Source organism: Mus musculus, chromosome 4 (assembly GCF_000001635.26).
Source record: "Mus musculus strain C57BL/6J chromosome 4, GRCm38.p6 C57BL/6J".
Classification (NCBI taxonomy): Eukaryota; Metazoa; Chordata; class Mammalia; order Rodentia; family Muridae; genus Mus; species Mus musculus.
Genome location: NC_000070.6, coordinates 46,155,595 through 46,173,464, shown reverse-complemented (window position 1 = coordinate 46,173,464; position 17,870 = coordinate 46,155,595). Strand labels below are relative to the sequence as shown.

The window sequence follows — 17,870 nt, the reverse complement described above, 5'->3', positions numbered from 1 at the left end:
CCACCAGAAGGGAGCAGCTGCTTCCTGATTCTGCATCTTGTCTTCTGTAGGATACAATCCTCTCTTCAGCTTTCCCAGATGGCTGACCAGGATAGAGCAGGCGCACATTAATGAACAGTTTCTGGAAGTCTCCACTACACAAGAGGAGCAAAAGAAAGGGAGAAAAGTACAAACTCCTAGCATGCAGATCAAGGATAACCAACCTCTACTGTGCCTCAGCAAAGGATACAGTTACCAGTGCCTTCAGTTAGAGCATGAACTATGTTAAATGGGAAGGAGACACAGGGTAAAGAAATAGGATATTTACCTAAGAATCAGATTTTGTCTTTTTGAAGTATCTCCCATCCAACCCTGAGCTATTGAATTTAAATGATTAAATGATACTCCTACTTTAAATGTTTTTAAAAAGTCTAGGAATTCTCATTATTAAGAAATTATATTCTATGGTCATTGAAATATATGGTAACTAAATACCCACATACACAAACAGATAATCACAATGTATACTTCTAGAGTATAACATGTACAAAAAGATAGCAAATGCATACAATTACTACCAGTAATTGTATCATTATTAGTGGATGTTTTTGAGGTTTAATGAGAAGTTTAAAAATCCTAGCAATCCGGGATGCCAGATAACTGCTTCTGCATTATTTACACAACAGGCGTTGTGCTTCAGCCTCAACAGACTCCAGGACCTAGGAGACAAGCCCCAAGCCACACTGAACTCCAAGTCCACGTCAGCTCGGTCGGTGACACTACAGGATCTTGGACAAATCCTTCTTAGAGGTGCAGGGCCTGACCAATGCTTTCAGCAATGGCTGACACACCTGTAGTCATCTGAGAAGTCGAAAAACTGCTGCCATCTTTATACTTTGAGATCGCAGTTTAAAGTAACTTTCAAGATTTCTGGGTGGATTTATATTTAGACAAATTTGGGGATTAGTATTAATAATCCTTTAGCCGAACAAGTAATCATAAGATACCACTTAAGAAAAGTATTTGCAAAAGACAGCTTCAGTAAGAAAAGAGACTAAGATGATAAACCATGACTCCCAGAGTTTAAAAACCATAACTGCAGTTTATTCCAGCCATGTTCCCAGGAGCAGAGAAAAGTTGGCTCCCTGGGGATAGTCCCTCGGTTGTATCTACTATTTTGCAAGCCCGACCTTGCATTTCACACACCTCAAATCTGTTGTTTTGTGCCCTAAGGAGAAAAAGTATCAAATTTATCACAGGAAAGTTGTGCTCACATATGTACAACTCTACGGTCAACATAACATCGCTGTTAGCAAGCCACACTTGCCCTGCAGGGCAACTAAGGGTCACGTCATATTCCTCACTCTCCTCCCCCATTTCCATCAGGAAGTGAAAGGCTACTACAAGAAAGCAAACATTCAAACCATCAAAAATAAGACAAGTTATTTCAAGATAATAAAAAGGGAAGAAACGCGAGTGTTAGGCCTGCAGAGCACAGAATTGCTGGAACACAGCCAGGATGTGAGGGTCTAACTCGGCCGTGAAGAGCAGGTTCTCCAGGGTCACCATGTACTGCTGGATGGTCTGGTGATGCTGCGGACACAGAAGAGGCCTCAGTCAGAAAGCAAACACAAGCAACCTTGCAGAACGTGTCCCTCACAGACCACCCATGCCCACACATTTCCTGAGAAGGCTCAGCATTCTAACACTGCAGGGGAAAGAGTGGAGAGACACACAATAATGTAAACCCAAGCCCAGCTCTTAAAGCCTTGATGCAGGGGCCAGCCATTGGCCACAGCTACACTACTGACAGCTGCAAAGCGTGTCTGCAAAGTCAGGACACAAGACATTTTCAAGACCAGCTTGTCTAGGGAGCCAATGCGTCAGAAAGTGGGAACCTTTTCTCTGCAGACTAAAACACACTTAGAAATTTCTATACGACTAGGGGCTCTCAGTTACCTCTTAAATGAGCTAATAAATCTGGGAGATTCAGAGGCTTAAAGAATTGAACTTTAAGGATAATTACTTCTGTATTAATCACTTTTCTGAAACAAAGGTGAACTTAAGGAGCTAAAGAGGAAAAATGAACTTCACTCATCAGTAAATCTAGCAGAAAGCAGTTTGTTTACCTTGTTCCTGTGGCACACTTTACCATGGGAACGTAGATTTTAAAATAACTTGCTAAATCTAATTACTGTTAAGTTAGCGGGCTTTTGTTCCCTCACTACACTAGTATTCCTATATACTCAGCCCAGGGTGTGAGTGCCACAAAGCACTGTGGTAAGTATTCTGAAGAGCAGTAGTGGCAGCAAATACACAGGAACTAAGGAAAGAGGCCTACAAGAGCTTCATAACCTCCATAACTTTATCAGCACTGTTTTTTCCCAAATATTTGTATTAGTACACTGTAGCTGTCTTCAGACACACCAGAAGAGCACACCAGATTCCATTACAGATGGTTGTGAGCCACCGTGTGGTTGCTGGGAGTTGAACTCAGGACCTCTAGAAAAGCAGTCAGTACTCTTAACTACTGAGCCATCTCTCCAGCCCAGGACCAAATTTTTTTTTTTTTTTAAAACAACAGTGGTAAGAAGCCAGGCAGTGGAGGCACACGCCTTTAATCCCAGCACTTGGGAGGCAGAGGCAGGCGGATTTCTAAGTTTGAGGCCAGCCTGGTCTACAGAGTGAGTTCCAGGACAGCCAGGGTTACACAGAGAAACCCTGTCTCAAAAAACCAAAAACCAACCAAAGAAACAAATAAACAAACAAAAAACCAGTGGTAAGAGTCACAATCTGGTCTCGAGCACGACAGACTAGTGTTTTACCACTGACTTTTTAAACTGGAAAGCCTGTGTGACAGAGAAGTGGTGCCGACTATCTGTTCCAGGCCCCTCACAAACCTGTAGGAAGATCTGCTGCAGCCTCTCTATGCAGTTCTTATACCACGGGGTCAATATACTGGTCCCATCCGTTTCACATCGTACCAAGTGCTCGGTCAAGATCATGATGAAACGCTGGACAGGATGTACAAGTTGAAGAAGAATTAGGGGGGGAATGCTAACTTCTCAACAAAGCCAAACCAAGAGTTCTCAAAGGTCTTGCTGCCCCACTGGACTGTGGTGTGCACTCCTGACTTTCAGGACTGCCCCAAAACTGTCAACTTAGCAAGGGAGAGATTTAACGTTAAGTCCTGTAGCCTCTTGTAGAAATGTGCCCCGGCCTCTGTTAGTGTCAGTCTCCGTAGGGACTGTGCACAGGGAAGAAAGCAGCCGCCTGAGTCACCACCATAAGGCCTACAGGAGACAGATGCTGAGATGGAGAGCAAACAGCTCAGACTCAGTGGCCCCAGGCTGTGACACGTTGTCGAATAGCAGCGTTGCAAACTAACAGCCGGGCGCCCTGTGCACCTCACCTGGAAGATGACGAGGAAGAGGTTCTTCTGCTCACTCTGAGCAGCCTCCACCTTCTCCTGCAGCCTTTCTATTTGCTCCTCCAGGGCACCGTCCTTCCTGTCACTGCTCCTGTCGTCGTCATCACTGCGCTGCAAAACAACAAGCCAGTATGTGTCATCTACCACAGAAGGGGAATGGTTAAAACCATCAGCCCCAGGTTCTGCTCCGTGGCCCAGGCTGGCCTGCCTCCAGCTCCCTCGAGCTGGTTTTGGGGGGGATGGATGGGTGGTGCACTAGGGAGGGACTTTATCACTGAGCCATGACCTAGGCCTGGGGAGGATTTTGTACTAAAGGGCTTTTATTCCCGGAGTGAGAGCTCTGGGGAAACGTGGTGGTGTAAATGCTATAGTGGGTGAGGCCTACCAGGTGTCACTACCATGGCCAGCTCAGGCATTAAACTTACCTTTTCCCTGGGTGGATATGTTCCACCCATAACCAAGAACACTCACTACTGTACGTGTGGGGATCAGCCAGCTCTCGGCTTTCCCCTACACAGTCTATTACCATGGGAATAATCTGTCAGGTCGGGACGGAGACTAACTTGTCCCACCTCTCCTCAGCCTCTCCAACTGTGTCTCTTCTCCTCTGTGCCAGACTTAGAGATATACAAGTTTCTTCTAGGAAGCCACTTAGAGGTGGTAAACTAGGGAACAGTTTGTGGTCAACATCAGTGCCATAGCATGTGGCAGTTTTATGTAACTTGGAAAAAGCCTAGTGTCACGGCAATGGCTCGGACTACCCTGCAGATTCTGTCCCAACCTGTGAGCCCTCAGGTCGGCAGGTGACTTACTCGTTTGTGCTGCCTCGCCAGTTTCTCTTTAGCTTCTTCTAGCTCTTTCTGGATCTTCAGAACATGTTTGTTCATCTTACGAATTGTAGAGTGCAAAATTTCCCACACAAACAACCTTAAAGTAATACAGCATTTGGTTAATGTATGTTATGCTACTGCAGAGGAAATATCTACAGTTTCAGCCTATCATTCTTAGGGGCTGATGGGGCCTTCTGTCCCCTGGGAAGAATGAAGCAGTCTTTTCCAGCAACACTAGTTCAGCCCTGCGGTGAATTATGAAGCATCCGTCTCCACACATTAGTCAGGCAGGCGGCTCCCAGGGGGCAGGACCATAACCTGTACTTGTCCACCCCTTAATAAAACACCAACATTAGAGTTGGTTCTCCTACCATGTGAGCTCTGAGGATCAAACCCAGGGATCTCAGACCATTAGGCTTGACAGCAAGCCCCCTGACCCTCTGAGCCATCTTGTTGGCCCTGTAAAAACTTTTGATCATATGACACTTCAGGCCTCGGTATATTTCTGACAAGTGTGCTCTGCAAATAGTGGGTGTAGTGGAAAAGTTAAGACTGTCACAGATTTTATTTCATTTGTTTTCACAATATGTTAGCCCTTGCTCTTTGGTCCTGATCACTATAAAGCCTGTGTAACATCACACTGTTACTGGTGATACAGTTCTGGTTCAGACCTCGTAAAGTCCCGAGACAGCTCCGATGAGAAGATCCAGTTTGCTACTGCTGCACAGTCGACAATCTGCGTACGAATCATCTTATCAACCAGCACAGCAATCATCTACGACAAGGAAGAGACAAGCAGGCACGGTGGTAAACAATGCTAGGAAATGAAATAGTGCGGCTATGAAATGTGATTTCAATGGCAAGAGAATTGACCAGTTTAAGCCATAGCTCGTCTTTTTTTTCTTCTAGACACGGTTTCATATAGCTAGGGCTGGCCTTGAACTCCTGATTTTCCTGCCATTACTTCCCAAGTGCTGCCATTAGTCTTGATTAGACTAGTCAGCCTTTAGATTTATTCTGCCTTCTGCTATGCTCTAATATTATAAGAAAACTATATTAATAATAAAGATTGCATGAAAAGACAACTCTTGAATGGTAGCACATACTCTTTAAGAAAACTTTCATTGATAATACCTCTATAAAAATATATAAGCCGGGCGTGGTGGTGCACGCCTTTAATCCCAGCACTCGGGAGGCAGATGCAGGCGGATTTCTGAATTCGAGGCCAGCCTGGTCTACAGAGTGAGCTCCAGGACAGCCAGGGCTACACAGAGAAACCCTGTCTCGAAAAACAAAAACAAAAACAAAAGAAAAAAAAGTATATATATATGTCTGGCCCTACTTAAAAATGTTATGGGTCTTGTTTGTAGAAATGGATAATCATGACAACTATTTCCTACCAAATATTGTGGTCAAACAATTTTCTTCCTCAGCATCTAATATGTGTGGAATTGCTTTAGCACAAAACCAATCCCAATGCCACCTGAAGAATGTTACCAAGGTCCGGCGAGATGACTCAATGGCTAAGACACTCGATGGCAAGTTGGACAAGCCAGGTTCAATACCCAGGACTCACCATGGTTGAAGGAGAGAACAGACCTGAAATTTGTCCTCTGACTTCGCATAGGCCCCGTGACCCTCCCATGCACCCCTAAGCAACAGCTCAGTGTAATTTAAAAATCTACCAAGAAGAATGTATCAGTTAAGTATTTCCATAACACCCAGTGTACAGACTTAAAAAACATTCTACTACTGGCAGACTCCAATCTACCTAATGTCATACGTGTGTATCTCCATAGCCAGGCCCACGTCCCAGTGAGCAGGCGTTACCTGTGGATGGTTCCTCCACACTTCAAACATGACTCTCAGCACGTGCAGCTTCCCCTTATCACTCTCCGCCAGAGTTTTGAAGACTTCATGAAACCTTTAGACAAAGGTGCAAAGTACCAGAGTTACTCAGAAGCCCCTTTAGTGTCACTGAATTTAAAATATAGCACATAATAAAAGACAAAGAGTCATCCCTAAGCCCACACATGTGTTGGAACTGCGCCCGAGGAAGCTTCATCAGCTTAGGAGAGTGCTCTTTCCTCATGGACTCTTACCAGATTTGCTATCGTTACATGCCAACCCTCGGGCAGGCTCTCGTTGCTGCTTCCTCTCCTGGGAAAGGCGTCAAGATAGGCCGGACCCTCAGCCTGTGTAGACGACTGTCCCCGGGACCTAGGCTGGCACTGCTTTACCCACCACATGCACAGCTACACTGCACACACTCAAGGAAGCCACCACAAACCAAACCCCACTCTAGCAAACTATGTAAGAAGATCTTCATATTTAACAACTTTAGGCAAGTTAGTACAGCACTGGTGCTCAAATGTATATACTTACTTTGCAAGAGCACTGAAGGAGTGACTGAAGGACTTGGCAGCTAAGTGCAGCAGAGTCTGGACAAAGACCTCTATTTTCAAAGGGTTAAATCTGAACCCTTCATCTGAAAAATATTTTATAGTAAGATTTAAAAAAAGTTAACTGTCGGGCAGTGGTGGTGCATGTCTATAATCCCAGCACTTGGGAGGCAGAGACAAGCAGATTTCTGAGTTCGAGGCCAGCCTGGTCTACAGAGTGAGTTCCAGGACAGCCAGGGCTACACAGAGAAACCCTGTCTCGAAAAAACGCCCCCCCCCTCCCAAGTTAACTATAGTAATTCTTTGGTGCTACACCTTGTACTGCTAATAACATATGAACATATAATAATGTTCTAGTAAAAGCAACACCACACTCCTGATTTCACACATTGACAACATAAAACTAAGTTGGGCCAGCCAAGGCTACATAGCAAGACCTCATGTCAATCCCTCGTGAAAAAGCAGACCCTTAACTCTCTCTCATGGGAGAGTTCTTCTATATAGCTCAGGGTTGTTTTTATGGCAGGCTCTCACTATGCACTGTTGTTGGCCAGGAACCTCAAACTTGGTTGGATTAACAGGCTTGCACTACCACTCCTGGCTTATGACCCGTTTGCTTAAAACCATCACACATCCCTCTTCCATATTCTGATTACGAGATGTCAAAATGTTAAAGCAAAACCAGCAAAACCTTTAAACCTACAGCTTACAACTTCTGCCAAGTCTAAACCTCCTGTTACCACAGCTGACTAACACGTCTTCAGTGCACTCCCAAGCAAAGGGCTGTCTCTGCAGACCAGTCATCTGCTCTTTTTGTGCAACACAGATTTACTCAACTAATATTTCACAGTATGCCTTCTCAAGTACTGATGCAACTCTCTCAGTACTTCTCTATCCAATCACGATTCCGGTAAGCCTTTATTTCATTCTGTCAATTTTCCTATTCATACCAGGAAAATAAAACAAAGCTAAGATGTTGGCTGAAATTACACAATACATACTAAGTAAAGACTAGGCAGTGGTATCATAATAGCTTACGGACTTGGAGAAAATGTCAGCCATACCCCAAATATCCAACCCACTAAGCCCCCCCATTCAGGAAGCCCTCTTAATATAGACAGGTATAAGGGAGAAATATCTGGAACCCCTGAATGAAGAATGTGTGAATTTATTTGTAGGGTTTATGTCCTTTTTTTGGTAACTGTGTTGCTTTTGAGACAAGGTCTCACTGTGTAGTTCTGCCTGACCTGAAATCTATTATGTAATCTAAGCTGGCTTCTAACTCAGAGACCCACCTACCTCTGCCTTCCAAGTCTAAATTAAAGGAGTGCATATCATACTCAGCATGGGTTTTATTAATATAAGCTCTCCCCAGGAATTTTAGGGCCTCTTAGGTGAGGGGTGAAATATGCAGGTGCTCAGAATAGCTGGCAGACTGTGTGACCACCAATAGGTCACCACAGAGCTCGTGTCACCAGAGCTGTGTCTATGCTTTAACTTGGCCTGAGGCTCAGCTGAAGAAGTCATTCTCTCACCATCATCATCAACCTGGTTAGGGTTTGGTACGTCCTTCAGAATGCTGAAGATCTCATCGTTGGTTGCCTTACTTTTAAAAGCAACAGATAAACAGAGTGCCACGGAATGTCCAGGAAGAGAATCTAAGCACAGAACAGAAGGGAAGGCAGAGTAAGCTCAGAGACTCTTCTAGGAGCAGCTAAACCAAGTTTGTTATTTCCTTTTAAAACAGCATACTTCAGCCCAAGATCAGTATTTAAACCACGTATGTTAAGACAGACAAAAGCTTCACCTACTTTAATGCTTTTTCATCTAGACTGAGAGAGGTTAGTTACACTCAGTGTCAGTACTCATGAGCGCACCAGTCCTCAGGTCTCCCAGACATTTTAAATCCAAAAGCGTCTTGCTCACTTTTGCCAACAACACTTTCTTTTAGGGCAAATGAGTTCAAACAAGGTGAACATCGCCAAGATGAGGGCTCTGTGTTTAAACCCTGCATGCTTACTGCTGGTTAGGACTTTGTGAGTAAGTGCTTATGGTATAGAATTTATGTTAAATTAATATAAAGGTATCAAAGGGAAAAGAAATGTACTTTCAATGAAATTCAGACAATGGTAACAAGAAGGGCAATTTTGACATAAGATCATAAGACCTGTCATAACTAACGTCTGTCACAATAGGCCACACAAGGATAATCATATAGCTAATACTGTGAGCCTGTCTCTTAAAGTAGAAGGAAATTCTATGAAAACCAAACAAAAATTTTTAAAAATCTCTCTCTCTCTCACTCACACACACACACACACACACGCACACACGCACGCACACATACATACATACATACACACACACACGCATGCGCATGCGCATAAGAAAATAAGAACCCACTGTCAAGGAATTTACACACTAGCTAAGAACCAGGAAATTTACTTCAGAAGTAGACAGAAAGCATTTTTATGGTTTGTTAAAGGTTAACAAATAACTAACTTGGGCCAGACCAAGGAGGAAAAGAGGAACTAGAGATAAAAAGAGCTTTCTGTAGTGTGGAAGGAAGAACACTTCTCAGACACAGACCTTCCTTGCAGCACAGAATGTGAGGCTCATGAATGGTGACAACATTCAGTGCAACCACAAGAGCAGGGTGGAAACCTGCCCTCTACCTCTGTACCCGTCACCACTGCACACCTGCCACCAGGAAGCTTAAATGGCCCAACACAAAAAGACCACAGCAATTCCAGCACGCCTGATTCATGGTGCAATCCCTCAACCCATGGGGCTAAACGCTGAAAGCCATGATGACAAATTTACTTCTAGAAGCAGACTGCCAAGTGCCCAGGGGTCCCAGCATAAGGTGTGCTGGAGGGGGTCTCGTGTCAACTTGACACAAGCTACTTATCTGAAAGGAGGGAACACCCATTGAGAACAGGTTCCTTAAGGCTCAACTGTAGCTCTTGCTCTCTTCCATCTCTCTTCCCTCTTGTCCCCTTGCTCCCCCTCTCTCCCCACCCACCCCTCCACATGGCCATGGCCGACCTCACTTATCTACTCTCTCTCTTTCTCTCTGCCTTTCTCTGCCTCTGCTACTCTCTTAACTCCCCTCCCCATGCCCTAAATAAACTCTATTCTCTACTAAAAAAAATAAAAAAAGACTCGGCCGTAGGGGATTTTTTAAATTAGTGATTGATGTGGGAGAGCCCAGCCCACTGTGGGTGGCCCCACCCCTGGGATGGTGGTCCTGAATTCTACATGGAAACAGGGTCAGCAAGCCAGGGGAGGAAGCCAGTAAGCAGCGGCCCTCCATGGCCTCTGGCCTGCCTGAGTTCTCATTTCCTTTGGTGATGAACACATGGAGTATAAACCAAATAAACCCTTCCCTCAGCGTGCTGTGGCCACGGCGCTCCAACACAGCAACATCAGTGCTAACCAGGACAAGAATGAGAACCAGTTCAAGAAGTCTCCATCATAACAAATGGACACTTTCAGTTTTAGTACATTCCAGGAAAGAAGTCCTCTTACTACTCTTTGTGCTGTATTAAAAATGTCATGTAAAAACACTGTGAACAATACAAAATAGAAGAAACCTAAAAGCTAACAATAACAACAAAATCTTTAATCTAGTGGCTAATATGGGTCATTTTTTCAAATACAGAAATAAATCTGTTTCTCCTCCTACAAACAGCCAGCTCCAGAGCACGCACAGGTCAGTACTTTTTAAGGAGAGAGACTTGTCGATTCATTACTTACTGCTACTTTCATCTCCATACTTGTAAATGCAGGTTGGGTTTGCAGGACACAGAGCTGAGAAGGTGGGAGGAACAATATCTAATATATGTTGATGGTAAGACAACCTACAACACAAATAAGAGCCTCAGAAAAGTCTCATGTTTCAGTCTTTGGTAATACTCAACTTGCCCAGAAAGCCAGAATCCAAGATCCCAAACTCAGTGAACAACTAAGAGGCAAATGGGAACAGTCCTTCACGCCTTTGAGTAAGTTAGCATAGGTGAGCTCAGGCCTGTTCAGACACTGGCTCTGCAGTATGGGTTCTGGGACCGGTGAGAGACAGAAGTGAGAGCGGGTTGGGTGCAGGTCAGATGGCATGGCTGGGAGGTTGGATGTGACACAGCAAAGCATAAATGGGAGATTGCCCTGCCTGACGGAGCATTACACAGAATTTCCTATGTTGGGTTGGATGTGAAAAGAGGGATATACCACACAAGTATACACACAGTGTCTTCCCAAAGGCCTCAACCCAACTACCCCTTAAAAAATACACATTGAGAGCTTAGATCACAGTTCCCCAAAACACTCTATTAATTACAAACTAAGGGCTCTGTAAATAGGTGGCTTTAGGAGAAGGCTAGGAAAACACAAATTAGATAAAAACTCAAGTTTAAAAAGTAAAATGCTCATCAATGTTGGGGGACATAGACAAGAATCTCATTGGCCTAATTCACATAAAATCCAGATGGTACAGCTGACTAACTGTACCCTAAATCTTGATTCAAAAGTGAGGTGGGAGATGGACAAACACCAGGACTTAAGAAAAAATATGTGGACATGCACCACAAACAAGTGCAAAACAGAGGAGAGAGAAATTAGGCTGAGAGCTAAACCAAGAAGAAAAGCGCCAAGAGCTTACCTCATGCACTTCTCTAGAACTTCCCTTACAAACTTTGGTTTGGGACTTTCAAGATCCTGAGTAAGACAATCTGACCTAGGGAGGAAATCTGGATTTATTAAGTTAATATGCATAATCTTCTGTAGACATATCTTCATTTCCTGGCTTACACTAGGGTCTTTCTACCTTTTATCTCATCAAAACATCATAACTAAATATCAATGAAATAAATACTTGAGACAACAGACTATTTTACTTAAAAGTGAGTTTTACAGGCTGGTGAGATGGCTCAGTGATTAGTACTGGATGTCTTCCAGAGGTCCTGAGTTCAATTCCCAGAACCCACAATGGTGGCCAATGACCATCTATAAAGGGATCTGATGCTCTCTTCTGGTGTGCAGGTGTTCATGCAGACAGAGCACTCACAGAATTTCAAATACTAAGGTCCATAAGCTGCACACATGACCGTGACATGCACAGGCAGAGAGAGCAGAGGACAGCCTTGGGTGCTGCTCCCCTGGGCACCCACTAGGCCCAGAACTTACCCTTTAGGTTAGGGTGGCTGGCCAGTGAGCTTCAGGGACCTGTCAGTATATCTGGGATTAGAACCCGCGTCTCACTGGGTAGTTCTGGTAGTCTGGAACTTACTATGTAGTTGGCCAGCCTCCAACTCATGGAGGTGGAGAGATGGGCGTGCCTCTGCTTCCTGAGTGCAGGAATTAAAGGTGTGTGCAACCACACAGGGTTTTTTAACATGGGCTCTGGAGATCAAAAGTTGGGTCTTTATGTTTGAGTAGCAAGCACTTTACTGACTGAGCAATCTCCAGTTGTTTTGAATAAGGAAGGATAAAACATTACACTTACCAATCTTCCCAGCTCCAACGGAATTGAAAATTACTTAGATGATGAGAAAACCAATTAATAAACCTACAATGGGGAGTGGAGCAGGGAGAAGAGAAAATGAAGAGTGCAATTTAGACCATAGTTTATAAAATCCATTATACAGCTCAATTGTCTAGGTGCATACCCCATTACCCATAGCTTCTTTAACTGTTTTCTCAGCAAAGCCTCTGACTCCCTGTCCTGTGTCCCAGATATCTCATCTCTCACAATGGGGCTCCCTTTTATTCTTGTTAGAGAACAGCTATGATTTAAGGTCATGTTTTGTGCAAAATACATAATTTTCAAAGCTATGAAGGAGAATATTATGTTTCCCATGTAACTGTTGATGAAATGGAAGTAGTTAAAAAAATAAATTGTAGTTAAATGTTTACAAATAATTTCCAAATGGCAGAATCAGAGTAAGCGTCTCATGTTTTGCTGGGACTTGAGCCTGGGTCCCTGGGTGAGCAGCCAGTGCTCTTAACCGCTGAGCTCTTAGTTTCACCAGCTCTTAGTCTCTCATACTTAAACCACGACCTTATAGAAGTATAACTACTTCTTCATTTCTGTGTTTACATTGTGTGTGTGTGTGTCTGTGTGTGGACAGATGTATGTATGTATGTATGTATGTATGTATGTATGTATGGTGTGCATGCAGTGCCAGCGGCCAGATGGGTATGGGATCTTCTGGAGCTTCTACAGGGGTTGTAAAGCTTTGGGATGTGGGTGCTGGGAACCAAATTCAGGTCCTCTGGAAGAGCAGCAAGCACCTTAATTGCTGAGCCTCTCAGAGCCCACTCCAACCTTTTCACAACAGCTTATATGCCTGAAGCTCCTCACTTAAAAATACACTCAGCTCTCAAGACAGGAAACATCTTAGTGTGTTAAATAGTGCTATGAAGACCATCTAAGTACTCAAATTTACAGAATTGGTATTCAAAGTAGAGACACTGGAAGACACTTTCTTAAAGCACTTCCCTCAAAACTCTGATCTCAAGTCATTTGAAATGTTTCAAGGTCATGGATGGAGACGGTTCTCACTGATAATTTTTAAGATAAAATATTTGATAAGAGATACAGATATTAGATAAATGTTTAGTTTTTGTTCTGACCGGACTTGGGAAATGGACAGAAGAAAAAACCAGTAAAGGCAGTCACAGAGACTTTCCCCAAAAGGAAATAATGATCATGGAACGACCTCGCTCTAACAATCCCAAGACAGGTTTTATTCATTGATTTAATTTAAAATGAGATTTTACAGTCTCAGGCTTGAAGATACTTCTCTGTACTTTCAAAACAGACTATCTATAAATAAATGTTTATCTACAATAAATGCATTGTAAGATTTATCATTCAAAGTAAGCTCATCTTAAGGACTTGCATATGCAATTAAGCAGAAAAAGTTAATGCAATTATGAAAGAGAAGCAAGCATGGCGCCACCAGCCTGACACGGAGCCGACTGTGGTGCCCTAACAAGAGCTGCTACTACACACGGGGTCTCAGAAAGCAGGGAAGGAACAACTTGGAAATCCTTGGCAGTCTTCCGAAGATTCCTACAGGCGCTAACATAGCCGTCCATACCTGTCAACACACGTGGTACTCATCGTGTCCAGACGCATGTACAGCATCTCAGTCGCCTGCGCAAGCTGTGATAGGGAGGTAAGGAAAACGACTTCCCACTCTCCTTTAAGAAAATGTGATGGGAGAGATGAGAAATGAAACCCAGCCTCTGGGTCTCTCCTAAGGACAGTAAGTGTCTTTCACCCTTCCACATAACTCATTTCAGTTTTCAGGTTTCAGCTGTCGATGATGGACAGCATCCCTGACTTCAGCTGTTGATGATGGACAGGACCCCTGACTGTTCCTTTGTATGCATCCCTCAGCCATTTGAGATCCCTCCCCAAGCATACACCCATCTTTTGTCATGAACAAATCTTATATTTTTCCAAAATTTTACAAAAATAGTACCATGTTCTGTAAATCCGTTCTTTCCTTTAACCTACACTGTTCACTACGTTAAAAACAAGTCTTTTTTGTTGCTGAACGGAATATTACCATTGCGAGGAAACAAAACTTGTTTATCCATTCATGTATTGTTGGACACTCAAGTTATTTCTGATTTGGAAATATCACAAATACAATTTCTATAAGTACCATGCCCAATTCTATCTCTAAAAATTCATCCCATCCTTAAGAATGAAAACCACTATCACAACAAAAACAAACAAAAATTCTTCTAAAATCTGTAGTGATCACTAGCAGCAAACTCTCTCTGAAAACAAAAATTCCACATGAAATAACTGGAGATGGACGTTCATGATGTACAAAAAGAAACAGACACCTGGGGTGGTAGGTATATATGCATCTAAATGGTCTCATGTACAGAATATTTTTCTTTCAAATGCCAAAAAGATTTAAAAAAAAAAAAACTTGAAATTGGAGTATTTTCTGATCTTTTTATTATCTGAAAGGAAGGTCAGAAATTAAGACTGAGAGGCAGGTAGAATGAAGTTATAAGACAAAAAAAAATGTAGTGAAAAAACTTTTTCATAACCTAAGAGAGACAGTAAAAAAAAAAAAAATTAAAAGGGGTATGGCCAACAGGGTGCTGTGAAATGAGTGGAGGTAAGAACAATGGTTTACGAGGCACACGAGAAAGCTGTAAGGAAAACGACCCTAAGCACAAGGAAGCTCTTGATGCTTACCACTGAAGGTCAACAGCATCACGGATGCACGTGGGAGCGGAGGAGGAGACTGTAAGGGACACACAGACACACACACACACAGACACACACACACAGACACACACACACAGACACACACACACACAGACACACACTGTTACAGACACGGAACTACTTATTCAAATCATGCAACTTATCTAAGGAGCTTATAGAAGGCCCGAGGTCCTGAAAGTACAGAATATACACTCTCTTCATGAAACTATTCTTTTAAAAGGCAAATGAATAGCTGGACATGGCCTCAAACCCTAATCCCAGCGCCTGGAGTCTGAGGCCGTCCTGGGCTAGAGTAAGGCCCTGCCTGTCTCAGAAGACAAGCAAAAGGTAACACCAGCATTATTAGTGTGTCGTGAGAGTAACAGGATCCTACTGAGGAGAAGAAAGCAGCTTTTAAGTCCCAACACCACATTCTGTGTTAAGCAGAGAGAGATGTTGTATGTTAACGTCACAAACATTCATTTTGTTCAACGTGTTATTTACTTAAAAACAAAGCAAATGAAACCATTACCCCTAAAACCCAAAGCACAGGAACATGAAGGTGAACCTGAGAGCCTGAGAAAAAAATAGCTCCTACTGCAATCTTTTAAAAGCACAGCCAAAGCAGGTACACTTAAAACCATAAAAGGATACCACTTGGGGCAGCGAGCCCGGCTGAAGTTTGCACAGTTCGATTAGCAGTGTAGTGTACATCACGTCAATGTGAGGAGGCGCTGGAAGCTGAAACAGCTCTGCAAAGATCACCTGGGAAACAACCCAGAGTCAGAAACCTACACCTCAGTTATCTTTGCATTTCTACATTAGAAAGACCTACACATTACAATCCAACCACAAACTCCACGTCACCTACAAGGGAAAAGGAACTACCTTTAATTCGAGACCTACAACTGAATAACATGAACATCCCCCTTTCTACACCAAGAGTCTGCTAGAGGCAGGCTGCTGTGACCTACAGTGCTGACACAAATGCACAAGAGTCTATCCTTGAAGTCTCAGAGTTGACTGAGGGAGGCGCTACATCGAGGGGCTCAATCAGTGGAGCTGCATACCTGTGGGCAATGCAAACTCTTGGTGGACCAGAGATGGAGACAGCTGAGTGTCTATGCGGCTACTCACACCAGACCTCAGATCTTTTGGGGAGGTTATTTCCTACCCCTTCTTCCTAACACCCTAGTCTGCACTCTTTCCACTTAGTGGATGATGAATTCTACGCATTTTCAGATTTAAAAATAGTGTGGTGGCACATGCCTGAGTCCCAGCAACTCAGGAGAATAAGGCAGGAGGGCCATGAGTCCCGGATCAGGTTGGGTGATATGGTGACACCCAGTCTTTTGTATTTTGAGACAGGGTTTTTTCTGTGTACCCTTGCTGTCCTGTACTTCCTTTGTAGACCAGGCTGGTCAAAAAAAAAAAAAAAAAAAAAATCAAGAGATCCCCCTGCCTCTGCCTCCCAAGTGCTTGGAGTAAAGGCGTGTGGCACTTCAAAGAGAGAGAGAGAGAGAGAGAGAGAGAGAGAGAGAGAGAGAGAGAGAGAGAGAGAGAGAGAAAGATAAAGAGGCAGCTGAGGCTAGCAAGATGACCCAACAGGTAATGGCTCTGAGTCCCACTCTCCTTTCTTTCTTCCTTTCCTAGCAAGGCTGACTGAGAACCAAAGCTGCTGGCCACTTCCTTACCCCCTCTGTTCATTCTCAGAGCCCGATGAATACCGGGAAAGTGAGGCTCAGCACCCCATGGCATGCGTACCTCCACTATGTGGTAGTTCAAGGGGATCTTGTTCTTCCCTGGATAGCTCACCAGCTGGGCAGCGCTGTAAAAAGTGATGTAAGTTAGTAAGTCTACAAAGGTACATGAAACCCAACAGGCCTAAATATAGTGAACTGAGATGAAAAAATTCTCCGCTGTAATGTTCTAGTTATTTATTAACATGGCGTGAATTGTCTTACACACAAAATGGAAACAAAGTAATAATACCAGCACCTTCCAATCTACTGACCTAGGTGCTCCACTCCTAAATACATTTCTCCTCAAAGTCTAAGCCAAAACTTTCCAGCCCTATGAAAATTTATTAACACTTAGGTTTCTAAATGCTAGAAAACAGAAAAACAAAAACAAAAACAGATATAGTATGCTTTAATTTCCACACATCCAAATAAAACCAGCCTACTCTTCAATTGTAGCTTATTTGGTGTGTGTGGGTGTGTGTGTAGGACTGTTCAGAGGTCAAGAGTCCTGTCTTCTGCAAGTGCTTCTCACTACATCTGGGCTTCAGGGACTGGAGAGATGGCTCAGCAGTTAAGAGGACTGGCTGCTCTTCCAGAGGACCCAGGCTCCACTCCAGCACCCACTTGGCAGCTCACAACGGTCTGTAACCCCATTTCCAGATGATTCAAAGCTCTCTTATGGCCTTTGAGAGCACCGGATGCACATCTGGTATACAGCTATACATGCATGGAAAATACCCATACACATAGAAAAATATTTCAAACAAAATACCTGGGGTGCGCAGGCTGGCCTGACTGGTGGGACAGCAGCCTCTGGGGACACTCCTGCATCAGTGTTTCCAGAACTGAGCTAACGCTGAGTGCCCACACCTGACTGTTACGTGGGTACCTCAACGCTGGGCCTCATGCTTGCTAGGCTATCTCAACACATAGTCTATTCTTATGAAAGAACCACGGTGCCTTCCTACCCCCTTTAGAGTACTGCAGAGGGACCTTACCAAGTCTTCCTTTCCTTCCAGTAGGACTTGATGATGCAGTGAAGATTCTCCTCGATGACAAACCTCTCCACCGAATGGCTCCCTGGCATAACAGGGCCCTGGAAAAAAGATCAAGTGTACTCACACGCACAACCACAAAACAGATTTCTTTCATTTATTCAATAAACACTTGCGACTGTTGTGCTAAATAACTACCACAGATCGAGTGTATAGTGCTCCTGAGATATCTGTAATGACACCAGAACCATTTTAC

At 43.7% G+C, this 17,870-nt stretch overlaps 1 protein-coding gene across 2 annotated transcripts in view; it reads right to left on the bottom strand.

Moving 5' to 3' along the window:
- Positions 1-1,061: 1,061 nt before the first annotated feature.
- Ncbp1 (nuclear cap binding protein subunit 1) overlaps positions 1,062-17,870 on the bottom strand; it is a 33,893-nt gene continuing 17,084 nt past the window's right edge. For both annotated transcript variants that reach the window (NM_001033201.3, XM_017320296.2), the window contains exons 9-23: positions 17,618-17,715; positions 16,642-16,705; positions 15,532-15,642; positions 13,742-13,806; positions 12,142-12,204; positions 11,299-11,373; positions 10,401-10,504; positions 8,177-8,299; positions 6,625-6,727; positions 6,070-6,163; positions 4,911-5,014; positions 4,222-4,336; positions 3,392-3,520; positions 2,880-2,993; positions 1,062-1,572 (exon numbers count right to left, since the gene is read on the bottom strand). In NM_001033201.3, the coding sequence (NP_001028373.2) occupies positions 1,459-1,572; positions 2,880-2,993; positions 3,392-3,520; positions 4,222-4,336; positions 4,911-5,014; positions 6,070-6,163; positions 6,625-6,727; positions 8,177-8,299; positions 10,401-10,504; positions 11,299-11,373; positions 12,142-12,204; positions 13,742-13,806; positions 15,532-15,642; positions 16,642-16,705; positions 17,618-17,715 (1,476 nt within the window). In that variant the 3' untranslated portion in view covers positions 1,062-1,458. The remainder of the gene's footprint in view (positions 1,573-2,879; positions 2,994-3,391; positions 3,521-4,221; positions 4,337-4,910; positions 5,015-6,069; positions 6,164-6,624; positions 6,728-8,176; positions 8,300-10,400; positions 10,505-11,298; positions 11,374-12,141; positions 12,205-13,741; positions 13,807-15,531; positions 15,643-16,641; positions 16,706-17,617; positions 17,716-17,870) is intronic.